Raw genomic sequence first — 17876 nt, 5'->3', positions numbered from 1 at the left:
GACATTTCAAAATGGTCCTGCTCCAAAATACCATTTGGCCTTAATCAGGGTTCTCTCTCCCTATAAGCCCTTTGCACCCCACGGTGTATGAATGGTGGACTTTGTGTGACTCCTGGTTTCTGCATCTGCCCACCTGGATTCTATGGAGTGAACTGTGACAAAGGTAACAGTTTCTTTGTAAGAACAAAGTTATTTTTACTTTAAAAATGTTTGATTAGAATGAGTTACTTTATATGTCCTCACTCTTCATAACAGCTCTGTAAATAGAGTGTATGGCTTAGGGTAAAGATGGCTGCTACAGTAACTGAAATCCCAATTTTAGTGTAGCGTAATAGCAAAAGTTTATTTTCATTCACAGAATGCTCCAGTGCATTTTACCTGGTCAGTGGGCAGGGCAGCTCTTCTTCATGAAGTGACTCAGGAGCCCAGGCACCCTCTATCTGTGGTCCTGCCTAGAACTTTGGAACTCTCTAGATCCAGCCAATAGGCAGAGAAGGATTGAAGTAAGCACTGCTAAAAATAAGTAAATTAATTAAAAAATTTAAAGCCCTGGCCCAGAAGTTACCCACAAAACTTCCACACCTATTCCATAGGTAGGAATTAGCCTCATGGCCCTACCTGGATTCAGGCAGAAGAAATGTTGCCCCTGGCTGGACAGCTGTCTCCCACTGACATCTCATGTTATGTGAGCGGAGTGCAAATTTTTGTGAACAATTAGCTGGTCTATGCCACATGAAATTTTGGTATGTCCTAAATCGGTTTTGTGGGTGAACTTCCAAGGCTAAAATTAAACAACCTGCTATATATTGCCTAACCTAGAAGTTTACTGACTCCTGATTCAATACTTTGCTCACAAATCACATCCCAGAGAGATCGGGTTCTTCCTTCTCAACACTGCAGCCACACAGCCAGATTTTACTCTTAGTAAGTGTATTCAAACTTGGCCCTAAAATTGCTGAATGATTCATACTCTTTACAAGATACTTGTTTATTTTGCCCAGTTCACATCTTTTAAGTGGAAAAAAATAAAGACTATGCTGTGAAATTTGTATATTTAATAAAGTTATCTTTGTGTTAAAAATGCTAAGTGTATAAATAGAGCATTGTTTTTTGTCAATAAACATATAAGTTAAGATGGAATAATAAATTTTATTCTTGAAAAGTGTCTCTTTAGTGATCACTCAGTTAGTACCAAATAAGATTGCCATGAGCAGTTTTTTGTTGTTGTTTTTTTTTTTTAAAGGAAAGAGCCTTCAGTATGAGTCAGAATAATTTATGGTTGTTTACTCTTTTATGATGATACAGTTATGTGATTTTACTCTGAACATCTTTTGAGATATGTAAAGTATTATCCATCTCATCCTAGATAAGCAAAGTGAGGTTTATGGAACTTGAGTCGGTTGACCCAAATTCATATCCTGCACTGTACCATGTTGCCACCCAGGCTACCTAATTCAGCCCTCGATTCTTCCACAAGTGACTCTGAACCTGGGCAGGCAACTTGATCTCTGTGTGGACCATGCTTTTTCTATCTCTAGACTTGGAATTAAGCCACTGACCCTCCTGTCCCTCACCCCTGAGCTATATATAATAACTATATTGAGATAATATGTGAAAGCATTTCTGCCTTTTTAAAAGTGGTCTTTTAAAACTACAGTATTGGATTAAAAAACCTTTTTTAATGTGTTTTCATAAAGAGTAAGCACTATTTACTCTAATAAGAATTAACAGCCAGTGAGTAAAATTCATTACCGTGAATCTTTTTGTCTAAATTTAGCATTCAGTATCTCTGCTATTTTAAAACTGGGCATTCTAGAGCAGAATTAAACTCTTATGACCTCAAAACTATTAATAAATAACACAAATCCTCCAGAGATTTAGTTGAAAAACTCATATATTCACAAGAGACCTTCTTACGTAGGTGTGGCCATTGTTGGTGTGGTTTGCAAAATGGAGTGTCAATTGCAGTGTTTTTCTAGTGCTGTGGTGTCACAAACACCACATGGTCACTGTTAAAGTAATATATCTATCTATATTCCAGTATATATTATATTTTATAATATTTTATCTTTCAAATGAAAGATTTTCCTACTCATCAGACTCCAGTAACTTCTTTATTCTTTTATAAAGTCTGTTGAAATTCCACTTGGTCTCACTGGAGATCTGGGAATACTAAAAAAATTTTTTTTCTACCTCAACAAAACGTGCTTTTATTCTCCAGGAAGGAATGTGTGGAGGCTCTGGAAAAATGATTTAATTACTACTGTGGAGCTAGACCTCAGCACTATCTATTTGAACAAATATTAAAGAATAACTTTCATTGGCCCTTGGGACATCACAACCTTTAGGACCTAAGGAGTTTAGCATTGGCCAGTGGGGCCTCAGCCCCAGAGAAACATACTTCATGTCTCTAGCTGCTTGTTTTTCTAATCAAGAATCATTGAACAACAGAAATGTAGAGAAACTTGCTCATGACAATACAATAGCATACAAGTACTAAGAGTGTGGCCAAGTTATATAACAACTTTGCCGAATTCTACCATTGCATTCTACACATCAGTAATTGGGCAGTGCCCATGGGACACGGGCCAAGTGGGCACTGATCCCAAAGTTTTTCAGGGCACTGATCTCATCGTTCCCTTTTATCTCCAAGAGAAACAGAAGTGAGGAGACAGGGCACATTTACAAAAACAACTGTCCAGCCTTAGCAATACTGCAGCAAAGAGGAGGCCCCAAGAGCTGGTTCTCCTAAATCCTAAATCCCATACCAAAATACTACAACTCCCTTCCACGTTAAGAGGCTTGATTTTTTTGTGACCTGTGTGGGCAATGTAGCGAGACTCCATCTGTACAAAAAAATTTCAAAACTTAAGTAGGCATGGTAGTGTACACCTTTACTCCCAGTCATCTGGGAGGCTGAGGCAGGAAGATCCCTTAAGCCCAGGGGTTTAAGGCTGCAGTGAGCTATGATTGTGCCACTGTACTCCAGCCTGGGAGACAGAGCAAGACCCTGTCTCTTTCAAAAAACAAACAAACCAAAAAAAAAAAAAGAGTTTTGATTTTCCAAAGTGAGTACAGCACTGCCTTCAACTGGGAGATCTTTGTGATTTTAAACACAATTTATCATCTAAGAAGCATGATATTCATAGAACATTTTACTTGGTGGACTTTTTTTCCACAAAGAAAACATACACTTAGAACTTTTGGATTTCTTTTCTGATTTTCCTACTGGAAGCTTACTTTAGCTTTTGTTCATCTATAGCGAATTTTGGCCAATTTTATATGGGACAAGAACAAATAGGTCATATAACTGGAATTGCTAAAAATCCAAGCTCTCATTTTAATTTCCTTTATAGAATGAGCCAACTTGTCTATTTTTAGATATTTCCTCTCCTCCTCTCCCCATTTATCCATCCTCTCTCTATTTTAGGTGCTAGTGAGCAGTGAAATTCCAGAAATTGACACTGTGAGAGAAGGTTTAGGATGAATCACAAAGTGTGATTACTACCTGGATAATCTGGTTATTGGGCTCCCACTATGATACAGCCAACTTCATTGTCGTCTGGTCCATGCTGTGGCCACACTCCTACCTATGGCATCTCACCTGGGCCCACATTCTTTTTCTGAATACAGTTACTCTTTTCTCCAAAAGTCATAAAAGTCTATTTTTTTAAACAATCCCATTAAGATAAACCTTTGTTCATCTTATCCTGAAAGAAAGTAGCTTTTTTTCTTTGTCAGGTCCTGATATTTATGACTTCTCTTTTATCTATTCCAAAGTAAGTCTTCTCCTTTTTACTCTTCCTTTATCCTCCAATCTGATGTTTACAAAAAAAACATCCTTAGGTTTATACCATTCTTCTTCTTTTAAGGGCATAGATGTGTATAAAAAAATTTAAAAAGCTAATTTTTTACTGTGCCTTTCTTCACTGAGATGGAAACTCCTACGGGTGGGTAGTATATGATGTGTGTGGTCTCCTATTATGTTCTGGAGTCTGCACATAGGCAAGCAATTGGTTACAATTTTTATATTTGTAAAGCAGCTTATTTCTTTAAGTCAGGAAATGGACAGGCAGCAGATGCCTAAAAATAGTACCTCACTTTAAGTGAAATTTGTGTTAGACTTAACCTACCGTCTAATGCAACACCCCTGTTGCTCATTCTAACAGCAAATTGCTCAACCACCTGCTTTAACGGAGGGACCTGTTTCTACCCTGGAAAATGTATTTGCCCTCCAGGACTAGAGGGAGAGCAATGTGAAATAAGTGAGTATTAACTTTCTACCTTCTTTTGACTTAGGGAGAGCTTATAACCCCTTCATTTTATCAAGAAGGAGTCAGAAGCCCAGAGAGAATGAATAGATTGTCTAAGGTCTTAGGCCAGTGGTTTCTTTTTGCTAGATTCAGCTGCCATGCATTTTGGCTGAAGGTGGGGCAGAGTGACACAGCTCACCTCACAGGACTCAGAAGAAATGATCTCTGACTCGGTTATGTCTGGATTTGGATTATTCAGCATGTTGCATTGTTCTCTGCTAGTCATTTTGTCCTCTCCTCATTATGTGGAACCCAGAGGTTCAGACTGGAAATGTAGATCAGAGCTCTGGGACAGCTGGGATCTGTTTACCTACCTACCTGTTTCCCCTGCCGCTCACTGCCAGATGTCCTAGACTGAGCCTAACAACCCATCTAAGAGAAAAAGGTAGACTCAAGAAAAAGGAGGAAAAAAAGGCACATAGCAATAATAAAAGAATGAAATAATAGCACACACGGCAACATGAATGAACCACACAGATACTAAGTGAAAGTAACCAGACACAAAAAATTACCTCCTGCATGATCCCATCTTTTTGAAGTTCAAGCTAATAGGTGAAACTAATGGATGACGGTGGAAACAAGAATCACAGCTGGAGCAAAAGGAACTTTATGGAATGCTAAGTATCTTGATTGGTGAAGTGTCACACATCTGTTTATGTAAATAAAAATATCTGAACTGTAAACTTAAGATTGGTGCACATTATGCCTTTACTATATATTTGTCAGACTTCAATACACAAAAGTTAAAAACATAAGTGTTGAAATGTGGTAGTTTATCATCGTTTTCGGAATCAATATTCCAGTATTCCAATTGCTTGTCCAGGCTCTGCCACTGACCAGCCATGTAGCTCTCAGCAAGTCATGTAGCCTTCTCTTTAACCCGGAAATGAGGTAACTCCCTCCTAGATTGCCTTACAATCCAGAAGAACAGATAGCACCAAAGCACATGCTCAAGAAAGAGCAAAAGGAAGGTCAGCCTGTCCACTAAGGGTCCTGTGTCCCTGCCTTTCTTGATGTGTTGGTTGAGGGAAACTTGGTCTGTGTTTCATTTCCAGCTGTATCTGTAAAACACCACTGTTTGGTATAGCCAAACAGTGTGTACAGTAGTGTATATAGTAGTGTATTGTAGATTGAAAGTTGAATAAGACTAAGTTCCTGTTTGAACTTTCAACCTCTAATTTATTTGTGGGTTTTTGTACTTTAATGAGTAGTGGATGAAGTAACCATTTTTTATAGGGTTCAAATGAAATACCTCTAAAGTTTCCGTAGAGCATGCAATTAATTGTCTGGGTGTGGTTTCTATTCTTATTAATTACTCTTCCCAGATAAAGATATCTCTGAATTAACTCCCCTCAATTTTCCCCTGTACTTACTTCAGACTCTGCACACTTACTTGGTTCATGGTTATGAATCTTTGTTCATAAACTCATTTTCCTTCATGTAAATATGCCCTTTCATGTCCTTAGGTTTATGAATCTTCTGTTGGCAGAGACAATGTTCTGTATTCTTGGTTTTTTGTTTTGTTTTTTTCTAACTGCATCAAAAAATGTGGGTCTTTGAAAGCTCCTGATTCACCCTACTGCAAGTTTTATCCAAAACCTCTGCGGAAGTTTCCTGTTTCTATCATGGCAACCACATTACCAGGAAAATATGGAAATGGGTCTTGAGTTGAAAAGTGCCTCTAAAGGTATAGAAACAAAAAAGTATAGTTGAATTATGTATTCTTTTTTTTTTTTTTTTTTTTTTTTTTTTTTTTTTTTTTTTTTTTGAGACGGAGTCTCGCTCTGTCACCCAGGCTGGAGTGCAATGGCCAGATCTCAGCTCACTGCAAGCTCCGCCCCCCAGGTTTACACCGTTCTCCTGCCTCAGCCTCCTGAGTAGCTGGTACTACAGGCGCCCGCCACCTTGCCCGGCTAGTTTTTTGTATTTTTTAGTAGAGACGGGGTTTGACCTTGTTAGCCAGGATGGTCTCCATCTCCTGACCTCGTGATCCACCCGTCTCGGCCTCCCAAAGTGCTGGGATTACAGGCTTGAGCCACTGCGCCCAGCCCCTGTATTCTTATTTTTAATTAAGATATAAGTCACAATCATATAAAATTCAACATTTTAAAATGTACCATTCAGGTTATTCACAAGATTATGTAGCCATCACCTCTATCAAATTCCAGAACATGTTATCATCCCCAAAAGAAAGTCTGTACCTATTAGCAGTCACTCCCTCTTCCCCTCTCCCACCAGACCCTGGCAACCAATAAGCTACTTTCTGTCTCTAGACTTGCTTATTCTTAACATTTCACATAAATGGAATCATACAAGATGTGGCATTTCTTGTATGGCTTCTTTCACCTGGGTTCATTCTAATGTTTTCAATGCTCACTCATGGTGTAGCATATATCAGTGCATTATTCCTTTTTATTGCCAAATAATATTTCATTTTATGGATTTACTACATTTTGTTTATTTATCAGTTGTTGGACATTTGGGTTGTTTCCACTTTGGGGCTATTATGAATAATATTGCTATGAAAATCTGTGTGTGAGATGTTTGTGTGGACGTTTCCATTTCTTCAGAATATTTACCTGGGGGTGGAATTGCTGAGTCACATGGTAACAACTTTTTTGAGGAACTACCAGACTGTTTTCCAAACATTTCCAAAATGTTGCGTCATTTTACATTCCCACCAGCAGTATATGAGGGTTCCAGTTTCTCCACATCCTCACCAGCACTCATTGCTGGCTGTATTTGTTTGTTTGTTTTGTTTTTTAATGAAATGTATATTCTGATGTCATATTTATTTTCATTTCTCCTGACCTCTATCAAGAATGATACCATCTCACCTGGCGCAGTGGCTCATGCCTATAATCTCAGCACTTTGAGAGGCTGAGGCAGGCGGATCACCTGAGGTCAGGAGTTAGAGACCAGTCTGGCCAACATGACAAAACCCCATCTCTACTAAAAACACAACAATTAGCCAGGTGTGGTGACAGGCGCCTGTAGTACTAGCTACTCAGGAGACTGAGGCAAAAGAATCACTTGAACCGTGGAGGCAGAGGTTGCAGTGAGCCAAGGCTGAGCCACTGCACTCTAGCCTAGGAGACAAGAGCAAAACTCCATCTTAAAAAAAAAAAAAGAAGAAGAATGATACCATCTCAAACTTCATTCTGAGTTGATTGTGAGATGTGCTTGTAGGTTAACAAAATTATAATTAGAGGTATCTGGATGGATGATATGTACATTCATCTTGTTATCTAAGACTCATGGATTTCCCAAGAATCTTTAATGAACCTTCAGTTAAAAAGACTACCCAAATTATTTATAATCCTTTTCTACTGCAAAGATTATTAGAAAAGAATTAGAAAAGGATTTTAAAAATAACTGAGTGGGTTCTTCTTATAAAAGTTCTCAATATAAAATGTTCTCTGTTAAAAATTTTTAGAATATTGGAGGAAACAGTTAAAAATCACCTACCATCCTAAAACCCAGAGTTAACAATTGTTGGCACTTAAAAACCCTTTTATCTTTTTTCTTCATTAAACTGTCATGAATTTAAGTTATCCTACAATTGCATAGGTGGAGGAAATCTAACGTCTTTATTTTGTCAATACCTTATTTCATTGTTCTTACAAGGACTCATCCATTGGTTACAGTAAAAATGCCAACAGCCTAAACTTAGTCAAATCTGTTTGTCTTCAGGCAGGGCTTAGTCTGTCTCTCTCTCTCTCTCTGTCTCTGTCTCTCTCTCTCTCTCTCTCTCTCTCTCTCTCGATGGAGTCTAGCTCTGTCACCCAGGCTGGAGTGCAGTGGCACCATCTTGGCTCTCTGCAACCTCCGCCTTCCAGGTTCAAGCGATTCTCCTCCCACAGCCTCCCGAGTAGCTGGGATTACAGGTGCCTGCCACCACGCCTGACTAATTTTTTTATGTTTTTAGCAGAGACAGGATTTCACCATATTGGCCAGGCTGGTCTTGAACTCCTGGCCTCCAGTGATCTGCTCACCTCAGCCTTCCAAAGTTCTGGGATTACAGGCGTGAGCCACCATGCCCAGCTAGGGCTTAGTCTCTTAAGTAAAAATGTGCCATCTCCCAGGCTGAATCAGTTTTCCACTATTTAATGGGTAGAATTTGGTTGCAAAATATTTTCAGGAAAAAGAAGTTCATATTAAAGATGTTTCCAGTATTCTGAATTTTAAAACAATCAGATCTTCATGAATTTTGGCTCTTACAGTCTTTGAACTAGTAATGGCTTTCAAATGTCTAATATCTCCTGCAGTCACGTTTCTGTTGTGTGATAGCCAGGAGAGAATGTCCTCCTTCCTGACTGCGGTGAATCTAAGGGTCCTCACTTCCCTGTTGCCATGAAAACAAAAAACCTCTTGAAGTCAATGAAAGGATTCTCTCCACCAATCATTTTCTGTGTTATCCCAGTTACCAACTTCACCCCTCATAGAGGAGGAGAAAATTCGGGCCCACCAAGTAGTTCACATATGAGTACTCTGTGTTTTCTGCCATATAATTATCATCCCATACCTTGCTCGCTTGAAAAAACCTGGTGCATTGCAGAGTACTGTGATATGACCCAATTTTGTGTATATGTTGGAGTCAGGTATTTCTTTGATGCAAATGGAAATTTGGAGTTAGATATTCCTTCTTCTGGGTGAGAGTTGAGATCTTAACTAAACAGTAAATGGTATTCTTGTATTCAAACCTGGCCAAAAAAAAAAAAAAAGAGGATCCTCTTTTGGTCAATGAAGAGGTGATATTCTGTTATTAAGTTTGTTTTAATAACTGTTTCTGGAACACCTCTATGCAGAAAAACCTCAATGTCTAACAGCATTCCAGGTTTGTGAGAGACCCTAACATCCCAATATTGTTATGTCTATATTGTCTCTACAATGACTAAATACTGCTTTGGTCTACTCATATATGAAGAAAGTCCTTTTAGGTAAATAAAAAAATAAAATGTTTTTAGTAGAATGATTTTCATAAAGAATTTACTTCTTGCTTGTCACGAATAGTACTTGTCAGTAAAATATATAGGGGTTGACTTCCTTCACAGCTTTCTTTGGCAATAAAAAGAAGGGCTTAGAGAGTGAAAGGCAGGTTGGTTTAGGATAAATTTTCATTAGTTCTCCTTATGTACCCAGAAGCCTTTGTAATGAGTGTTCTGCTGAAGTGAATAAAAAGAAAAGAAAAAGAACAACAAAAGCAATCCAAACTCCTCCACTACCAAAATCTATGGGCTACTTGCTGTCTTCAAAACATCTTATGCCAGGCATAGGATGTGGTTTCAGCTCTAGGTAAAAAGTACCTTATCTTCCACTTCTTCAAAAGCTAGGACTTAGGATAGCAAATAATAGATTGCAGAGGGAGAATAGCCTCTGGAGAAAGAAGTGAGAAATTTATTACATGATTTTTACACCTAGGGCCTTACTCCAGCTCTAAAATTCTGTGATTCAAAGATCTGTGAAAAGCATTCGTAATACTCATTGGGCAAAGAGAAAAAAGAAATTACGAAGTATCATTATGGACCTAGGACGTTCCAGGAAAATGCACTGCTGTGATATTGGGCACCTTTTGTGTCACATCTCACAGCCTCTTGGCCAGCCTTGCACGCCAGCCATTGCCACTGCACCTCGACTTAGCGGCCCCATACTCCTGCTTTCCACCCACAAACACACTTTTGTGTTGCCTTTCCCTCCTTCCGTTTCACCCCTCCCATTCCCCCATTCCTGTTTCCTACAATCACTTCCCCAAATAAACTAGCTGCATGCAGGTCCTGCTTTCTGGGGAATCCTAGGCAAAGACTGTCATCAGGTACAGGTATAGAGTCACTTTCAAAAAAAGTGACATTCAAAAATCAAAACTCGGCCACGCATGGTGGCTCATGCCTGTAATCCCATCATTTTGGGAGGTTGAGGTAGGAGGATCACTTGAGGTCAGGAGTTCGAGACCAGCTTGGCCAACAAGGTGAAACCCCGTCTCTATTAAAAATACAAAAATTAGCCAGGCATGGTGCCACATGTCTGTGTTCCCAGCAACCCTGGAGGATGAGGCAGAGAATCACTTGAACCTAGGAGGCGGAGGATGCAGTGAGCCAAGGTCCCGCCACTATACTCCAGCCTGGGCAAAATAGCAAGATTCCATCTCAAAAAGAACCAAAAAACAAAAACCAATACCCAGAGAAAAGATTATTAAAAGGGCCCTTTATGTCATAACTTTTAGTAAAGTATATCTTAGCAAGTATTTATGAGTCAGTTAAAAGATTATTCTGTTTATTAAAAAGCAATTGGATTGAGCATGGTGGCTTGTGCTTATAATCCCAGCACTTTGGGAGGCCAAGGCGGGCAGATCACTTGAGGTCAGGAGATGGAGACTAACCTGACCAACAGGATGAAACCCCGTCTTTACTTAAAAAAAATATATATATATACAGCATTTTGGCAACACATTTATAATCCAAAAGTGTAAGTTAAAACTATTATCCTATCTGTTCCAAAAACAAAACTCAAACAAAATAAAAGCCAGAGTAGATCTGAAATAAATGAAAATTGCCATTTAAAAGCATTTATCCTCTCAAAGCCTTGTAATTCCTCTGAAAAATGTAATTACCTCTGAATGAAGCACCAGGTACCTTGTTTAGTTGCATTCTTCTCTTTTTCAGGCAAATGCCCACAACCCTGTCGAAATGGAGGTAAATGCATTGGTAAAAGCAAATGTAAGTGTTCCAAAGGTTACCAGGGAGACCTCTGTTCAAAGCGTAAGTACCCCATACACATTGCCAGTGTGGGCTACGGGGTCATTAAACTAGCAGGAGTCTCTCACTGCATACTTCTGTGCCTACTGCATGTTGCCCGGGCATCACAGTTAACCTTTCTTCACTGACATATATGCTTCCTTATGTAGACCAGAGGCGTTGTATGAAATCTGTGCATGTAAAAAAAATGGATACTCACACATGCAACTGAATGTTTTAACTATAAGGTAGTTTCTTTGTTTTGTTTTTTGAGACGGAGTCTCACTCTGTCACCCAGGCTGGAGTGCAGTGGCGCAATCTAGGACCATTGCAACCTCCGCCTCCCAGATTTAATTGATTCTCCTGCCTCAGCCTCCTGAATAGCTGGGACTACAGGTGCCTGCCACCACACCCAGCCAATCTTTGTATTTTTTCAGTAGAGATGGGGTTTCACCATCTTGGCCAGGTTGGTCCTGAACTCCTGACCTCGTGATCCACCTGCCTCGGCCTCCCGAAGTGTTAGGATTACAGGCGTGAGCCACAGCACCCAGCCAGGTGTTTTCTTAAGGAAAATAAACTTCCATGATCCAGCAGTTTCAAAATCCTACTGAACGTCTTTTGCAAATGAAAAATATCATGCTTAAAGATCATTCTCAGGACTTTACAAAAAGTCCAAAACCAACTTATGGCTGGAGATTGACTTAGGAAAAAAAATTAGAGGATGAAGCCAAAACTAACACGTTCTAAAGAATTGCAAGGAAAGCAACTATGTAACTCTGTTGAAAAAGGAAAGCTCAGGAAATACTCTTTTTATTTCCTTTGATTCTAGCTGTCTGCGAGCCTGGCTGTGGTGCACATGGAACCTGCCATGAACCCAACAAATGCCAGTGTCAAGAAGGTTGGCATGGAAGACACTGCAATAAAAGTGAGTGGGAGAAATAAAAAGTTGTAAACAAGGAAAAAAATAAAAATAAAAGTGAGTGGGAGACCAGAAGAAGAGCCAGCCTTTTCACTTCTGTTTCTTGACTTCAAAGGCTAACAGTCAACCTATAACTCAGCCCTGCTTTCCATTTCATTAAAAGCAGCTTCTCTGCCTCTTCTCCCCCACACTTCTCCACCTCTTTAAACTTTAGAGTCTAAGCTTTAGTGTGTAAAGAGTAATGCATCTTTGTAAAATATCACATCTGTAAAATATCATAAATATTTTCTAGGCTAAATTAGTAATACAGATTGATTTGGGGTAATACAGTATGTTAACTATGAAAGAAATGACATATGAAATTAAGATTTTTAAATCAAATGTGGAATCAGTATCTCCTTGCCTCTGATTTTATAATTCATGATTTGTCAAGTATCATTATAAAACATGAAGCATTTTGCTTCTTAAAATATTTAAATCGTATTGGTAATAGCAAGTAAATGAGTTCTTTTGAGGGAAAGAAAAGGTTTATAAAGTTGTCTGTGGGAGAGATGTTATAATGGAGTTACATTTTTTCAAAATTTACTACCAAAAATGAGCTAGCTATGTAGATAAACAGCTGGCCTCTTTTAGACACACAATGAAACTTGCTAAATGCGTTCAGTATTGTTGTGGTCTCTCCTGTGCTAAGCATGAATCCGAGCACTGGGGACACACCAGTACACAGACAGAAAAGGCCCTGCCTTGTGGAGTGGAGGGACAGTCAATTAGCAAATTACCAAAACAACACAGTTTCAGCATTTCTGGCAGCTAGAACTCAGTCTCCTAAGCTTGGGCCCACTGTCCACTTTAGTTTGAAAAAAGGAAGACATCAGTCACACACCATACTCTTCAAAAACATGATTCCTAGCTGGGAGTGGTGGCGCATGCCTGTAGTCCCAGCTACTTGGGAGACTGAGGCAAAAGGATTTCTTGAATCCAGGAGTTTGAGATCAGCCTGGGCAACATAGCAAGACCCTGTCTCTAAAATTAAATAAATAAATTAATTAATTAATTAAAAAAAGCAAATTCACAAAATTCCAGGTTGTGTCTACCATATTATGTCACCAAAGTAATGGATACAAGTTGAACAAATCACTCACATGTCAGATGTTTTCCTAGACCAGTAGTCTCCAAAGGTTGGTGAATGCAACCCAGTGAGTGTTGAAATTATCCACTGGGGTGCTAAAAGAATATACTAGTTTTTAAATATTTTTTATATTTTAAATTTGATTTATATATATAAATATACATTTAATATACTTATGGTCATCTTTCTAATTTCTAAGTTTTGCTTATATTTTACAATGTTCATATTGTATTAGTTTAATGTAGCTATAATATAATGTATAGATAATGTATCTATAACAGATGTAGTTGTACATCTGTTTACTTTAAGGTAGGTTGGTGTCTGGTCTAGGTTACATGTATTAGTCTGTTCTTGCACTGCTATGAAGAACTTCCAGACACTGAGTAACCTATAAAGGAAAGAGGTTTGACTCACACTTCCATATGGCTAGGGAGGCCTCAGGAAACTTACAATCATGGCAGAAGGCAAACGGAGACAGGTACCTTCTTCATAAGGTGGAAGGAGAGAGAATGACCATAGAAGGAACTTGCCAAACACTTATAAAACTATCAGATCTCGTGAAAACTCACTCACTATCAGGAGAACAGCATAGGGGAACCATCCCCATGATTCAATTGCCTCCACCTGGTGTCTCCCTTGACACATGGGGATTATGGGGATTACAATTCAAGATGAGATTTGGTGGGGGCACAGCTGAACCATATCACTACACTAAGCCATTGATTTGATGCTTTTTCTCCATTGAATTAACTGGATGGTTGATTAAATTGGCTTCAGGTGGACACAGTTTAATAAGCAGTGCAGCTCCTCAGGAAAGTCGCTTCTCACACAGTGGGAATGGTTGAATGGTATCCCTCCTAGGACATACTGATAAGGAGATCTTCTTTGGACTAAAAGACCTGTAGGAGACTCAATATTTCTAGCGCCATTTTGGAAAAGAGTAAACCGAAGCCCTTATGCCACCCTCAACTGGAGACAAACCCTGAGGCTAGTCTCAGAATCAAAATAACTTTCAAAAATCCTCACACCTAGATCAGACCACACATCCCAGGACTTAGTTACAAAGGTCTTCTAAGACTCACTTCCGGGTCCCAGTGATCCCCACAAGTGATGAAGAGGGGAGAACAAGGGCACTGTTACTTCTGATGTACCCAGTCATTCTTCTAAAGGGAAGGCAAGTTAGGGGCCCTCGTGTAGTAGATGAGCCCTCCTGACAGGTCTGCCAGCCTCCAAATAGCACCCCCACTTGGAGATTATGCTGCTGAAAGCTTCTGCCATCAGTGTGCCTCCTTCAAATCCAAGCATTGCATGCCAAGAAGATGACCTGGTGCTTGATTCAAATGCAAATGTGTTTTCCAGGAGAAGTCACCCAGCCATTTTGTACATTAGCTAAAATAATTGAACTGAAAGAAGGGGGTTTATTTTGATTAGAGGGAGGTCAAGGAAGCTCTGAGGCATAGAGTTCTGCTAAGAACATACTTCCAGTGGGATGACACGTTGGGAGGTCCAGGGACCCAGGCATCATGGTGAGGAGGAGGATACTGGAGACAGACGTCCCTGCATAGGCTCACCCTCACCAACAGGGAAGTTTGGGCTTCATGGGTCACAGGCCAAGCAGCATGGTAGGGATTTACTCCAGTTCATTGGTGGCTCAGGTTCTGACCACTCCAAGAGCTACTAGACTACATATTGACAATTCAAAGAAACACATTCAGGAAAAAATTATTCTGTTCTCGGTAGCTGCGTAATGGCACGTTTGCATTTAAAAACACAAGGAACAAATAAATGCTGATTTAACTTTGATGCACAAGAAGATGGAGGCAGATTTTTACAATGTAATTTGCTGCCTTGGATCAGTTTTAGGAAATGAGAAATGAGTCACTACCCCCGAGCATCACCCCAAGTAGGAAGAAGGGAGGTCTGAAGTTGTGTAACTCAGTACATTCCATTTACAACCCAGGTGGAAACAGATAGATGACCACCTTGACCAAAACACAAATCTCCATTGATAAGGAAGAGTCAGTTCAAATCTTAACCTTTTCCTTAACACGTATAATGGAAGTCCTTAATTTTTACAAAATTCCTGTCTTATAAGTGCAATAAGCCACACCCAATCATGTGATCTTTATGAAGAGTAGGGTCGTCATATTGAACTGGATCAATATCAGCTAGGTTAGGTTTGCAGTGCAGTGAAAAGGATCAATGACCAAATCTGTAGCCGCATTCAAAATTTCAGTGCTAGATCCTTACCAGCCTTTGGATGGAGACTATCCTTCCGGTCACATTCACCCAGATCTTGCATCAAGAGTTTCTGCATGGCGAGAATATATAGAGAATAAGAAATCCAACAGAAACCTGGTTTCATGGAGTTAGTAAAATGGGTTGCTCTTAACAGAGATCTCTTCAGTCAGGTAGCTTTTTGTGGTCATTGTGGTTTTTCACTCTGGGTTGAAAAGGCAAAAATGGATTTCATTTGAATGGTTAGTAATGAATCTGAAGAGCCTGGTTTTGTAGTTTCTTTCCTTTTAAGCTGTGAATAATTTTGCAGGGTATGGAGCCAGCCTCATACATGCCCTGAGGCCAGCAGGCGCCCAGCTCAGGCAGCACACGCCTTCACTTAAAAAGGCCGAGGAGCGGCGGGATCCACCTGAATCCAATTACATCTGGTGAACTCCGACATCTGAAACGTTTTAAGTTACACCAAGTTCATAGCCTTTGTTAACCTTTCATGTGTTGAATGTTCAAATAATGTTCATTACACTTAAGAATACTGGCCTGAATTTTATTAGCTTCATTATAAATCACTGAGCTGATATTTACTCTTCCTTTTAAGTTTTCTAAGTACGTCTGTAGCATGATGGTATAGATTTTCTTGTTTCAGTGCTTTGGGACAGATTTTATATTATGTCATTTGATCAGGTTAAGATTTTCAGTGTGTAGTTGGCAGATATTTTCAAAATCACAATGCATTTATGGTGTCTGGGGGCAGGGGAACATTCGAAAGGTTAAATTGGGCAAAAATGTGTAAGTCACAAGAATTTGGATGGAGCCATTAATAATGTTGAAGTTACAGCATTTCAGATTTTATTGTCAGATATTTAGATGTTTGTCACATTTTTTAAAAATCGCTCTTAACTTTTAAACTCTCAATACAGTATATTTTGACCTTACCATTATTCCAGAGATTGAGTATTAAAAAAAAAAAAACATTACACTGTGGTAGTGGCATTTAAACAATATAATATATTCTAAACACAATGAAATAGGGAATATAATGTATGAACTTTTTGCATTGGCTTGAAGCAATATAATATATTGTAAACAAAACACAGCTCTTACATAATAAACATTTTATACTGTTTGTATGTATAAAATAAAGGTGCTGCTTTAGTTTTCTGAGTGTTGCACGGAGGTGATCTTTGCACATGCTGTCTTATGAAAATAAAGTTGGTTGCAATTTAGTGGTAGTTAATATTTCCAGTATCATAAAGAAACAAAGCTATTCCTTTGTCTACCCCTGACTTAGCTCTTCAGTGTCAGCCCTCCCTCCCAGCTCTCTAACTGTACTCCAGCCACGCCATACTGCTCTCTGTTGTCACCACCTGCAACGCTATTTATGTCAGGTCTCAGCTTGTTATTTCTTTCAAGAATATTTCACATTCTCACTAAGTAGAATGTGTTAAATATCCCTTGAGTGGAAGACTTTCTCAAGGGTCAGAATGTTATAAATGAAAAGTGCTCCCATGTATTAAAAAACCTATTGGCACCATGATTTGAGAGAACCTAGCAAAAAAACAAACAGCCCTATTAGTTCCCAAGTATAGTACATGGGTTATCTTACAATTCTATGAGGCAAGTTATCATTATGCCCTTTTACAGATCAGAAACTGAGGCTTGGAGACAGTAAGATCTCACGTGACAGGGACGGGGTTTGAATCTGTGTCATCTGACTCCAAAGTGTAACACTATGCTGCTCTCCCTCCTTCCTTTTTCTCAGCAGACACAATAGAACACAAAGCTCCACAAATCCTAGAGAGCAGCTTTCCAGCCTATGTTATTCTGATTCTCCCAAGGGAATGTGGACTTAACTTCATAGACAGTCTAATGTCTACAGATTCTCTTCCACTAGGGTGTGGCATTATCAGTTGTGTGATGTAGAGAGGTGACTTGATGACCAGAAGGGATCAAGGGAAAGGCTTTGGCTGAGGGAATGCATCTTTTGATGCAGTGCAGGACCACAGCAACCTCTCCTCTAACTGGGAGAGCCTGGCCTGTCAGCCTGTGATCACACAGACTTGGCAAAGCAGGCTAGGAACCAGGGAACCAACATTGGGATCCCACTATGGGAACAAGTCATTTGTCTAAAGCTCTTAAGTAAGTAAAAATCCAAATCTGTGATAATGAAGATTAAGATGGTGGCAGAAAGTCAAGTTTGGCGAGAGGATAATAATCATAGCTAAGGTATATAGTACTTACTTTGTTCTAAGCACTTTAGTTATATTAACTAACAGATTAATAATAGAATGGTAGGGAAGTTAGTCTGAAACAAAGGGGCTAACTGCAGTAATCTTGGTTGGTCATCTCTGAACCATTTGAATTGCACATTTCATTAGACATTTTTGAGCACACTGTCCTATATATGACCACTATTTATTAACATGGATAACTGCACTAATATATGCATTATAAAGCCAGAAATGTTAAAGGGAATAGAAAAAATTAGAAATATAGAAAAATAGAAATATATATAGAAATATATATTATATAGAAAAATATAGAAAAAT

General features: G+C 39.1%; 1 protein-coding gene across 1 annotated transcript in view; it reads left to right on the top strand.

Moving 5' to 3' along the window:
* Positions 1-16491, top strand: part of WIF1 (WNT inhibitory factor 1) — a 71730-nt gene extending 55239 nt beyond the window's left edge. Inside the window, exons 6-10 of the mRNA XM_050748613.1 lie at positions 68-163; positions 4170-4265; positions 10973-11068; positions 11874-11969; positions 15641-16491. Coding sequence (XP_050604570.1) covers positions 68-163; positions 4170-4265; positions 10973-11068; positions 11874-11969; positions 15641-15762 — 506 coding nt within the window. The 3' untranslated portion in view covers positions 15763-16491. The remainder of the gene's footprint in view (positions 1-67; positions 164-4169; positions 4266-10972; positions 11069-11873; positions 11970-15640) is intronic.
* Positions 16492-17876: the final 1385 nt, after the last annotated feature.

This window comes from Macaca thibetana, chromosome 11 (genome assembly GCF_024542745.1).
Source record: "Macaca thibetana thibetana isolate TM-01 chromosome 11, ASM2454274v1, whole genome shotgun sequence".
Classification (NCBI taxonomy): domain Eukaryota; kingdom Metazoa; phylum Chordata; class Mammalia; order Primates; family Cercopithecidae; genus Macaca; species Macaca thibetana.
This window is presented reverse-complemented; position numbering and strand designations above follow the sequence as displayed.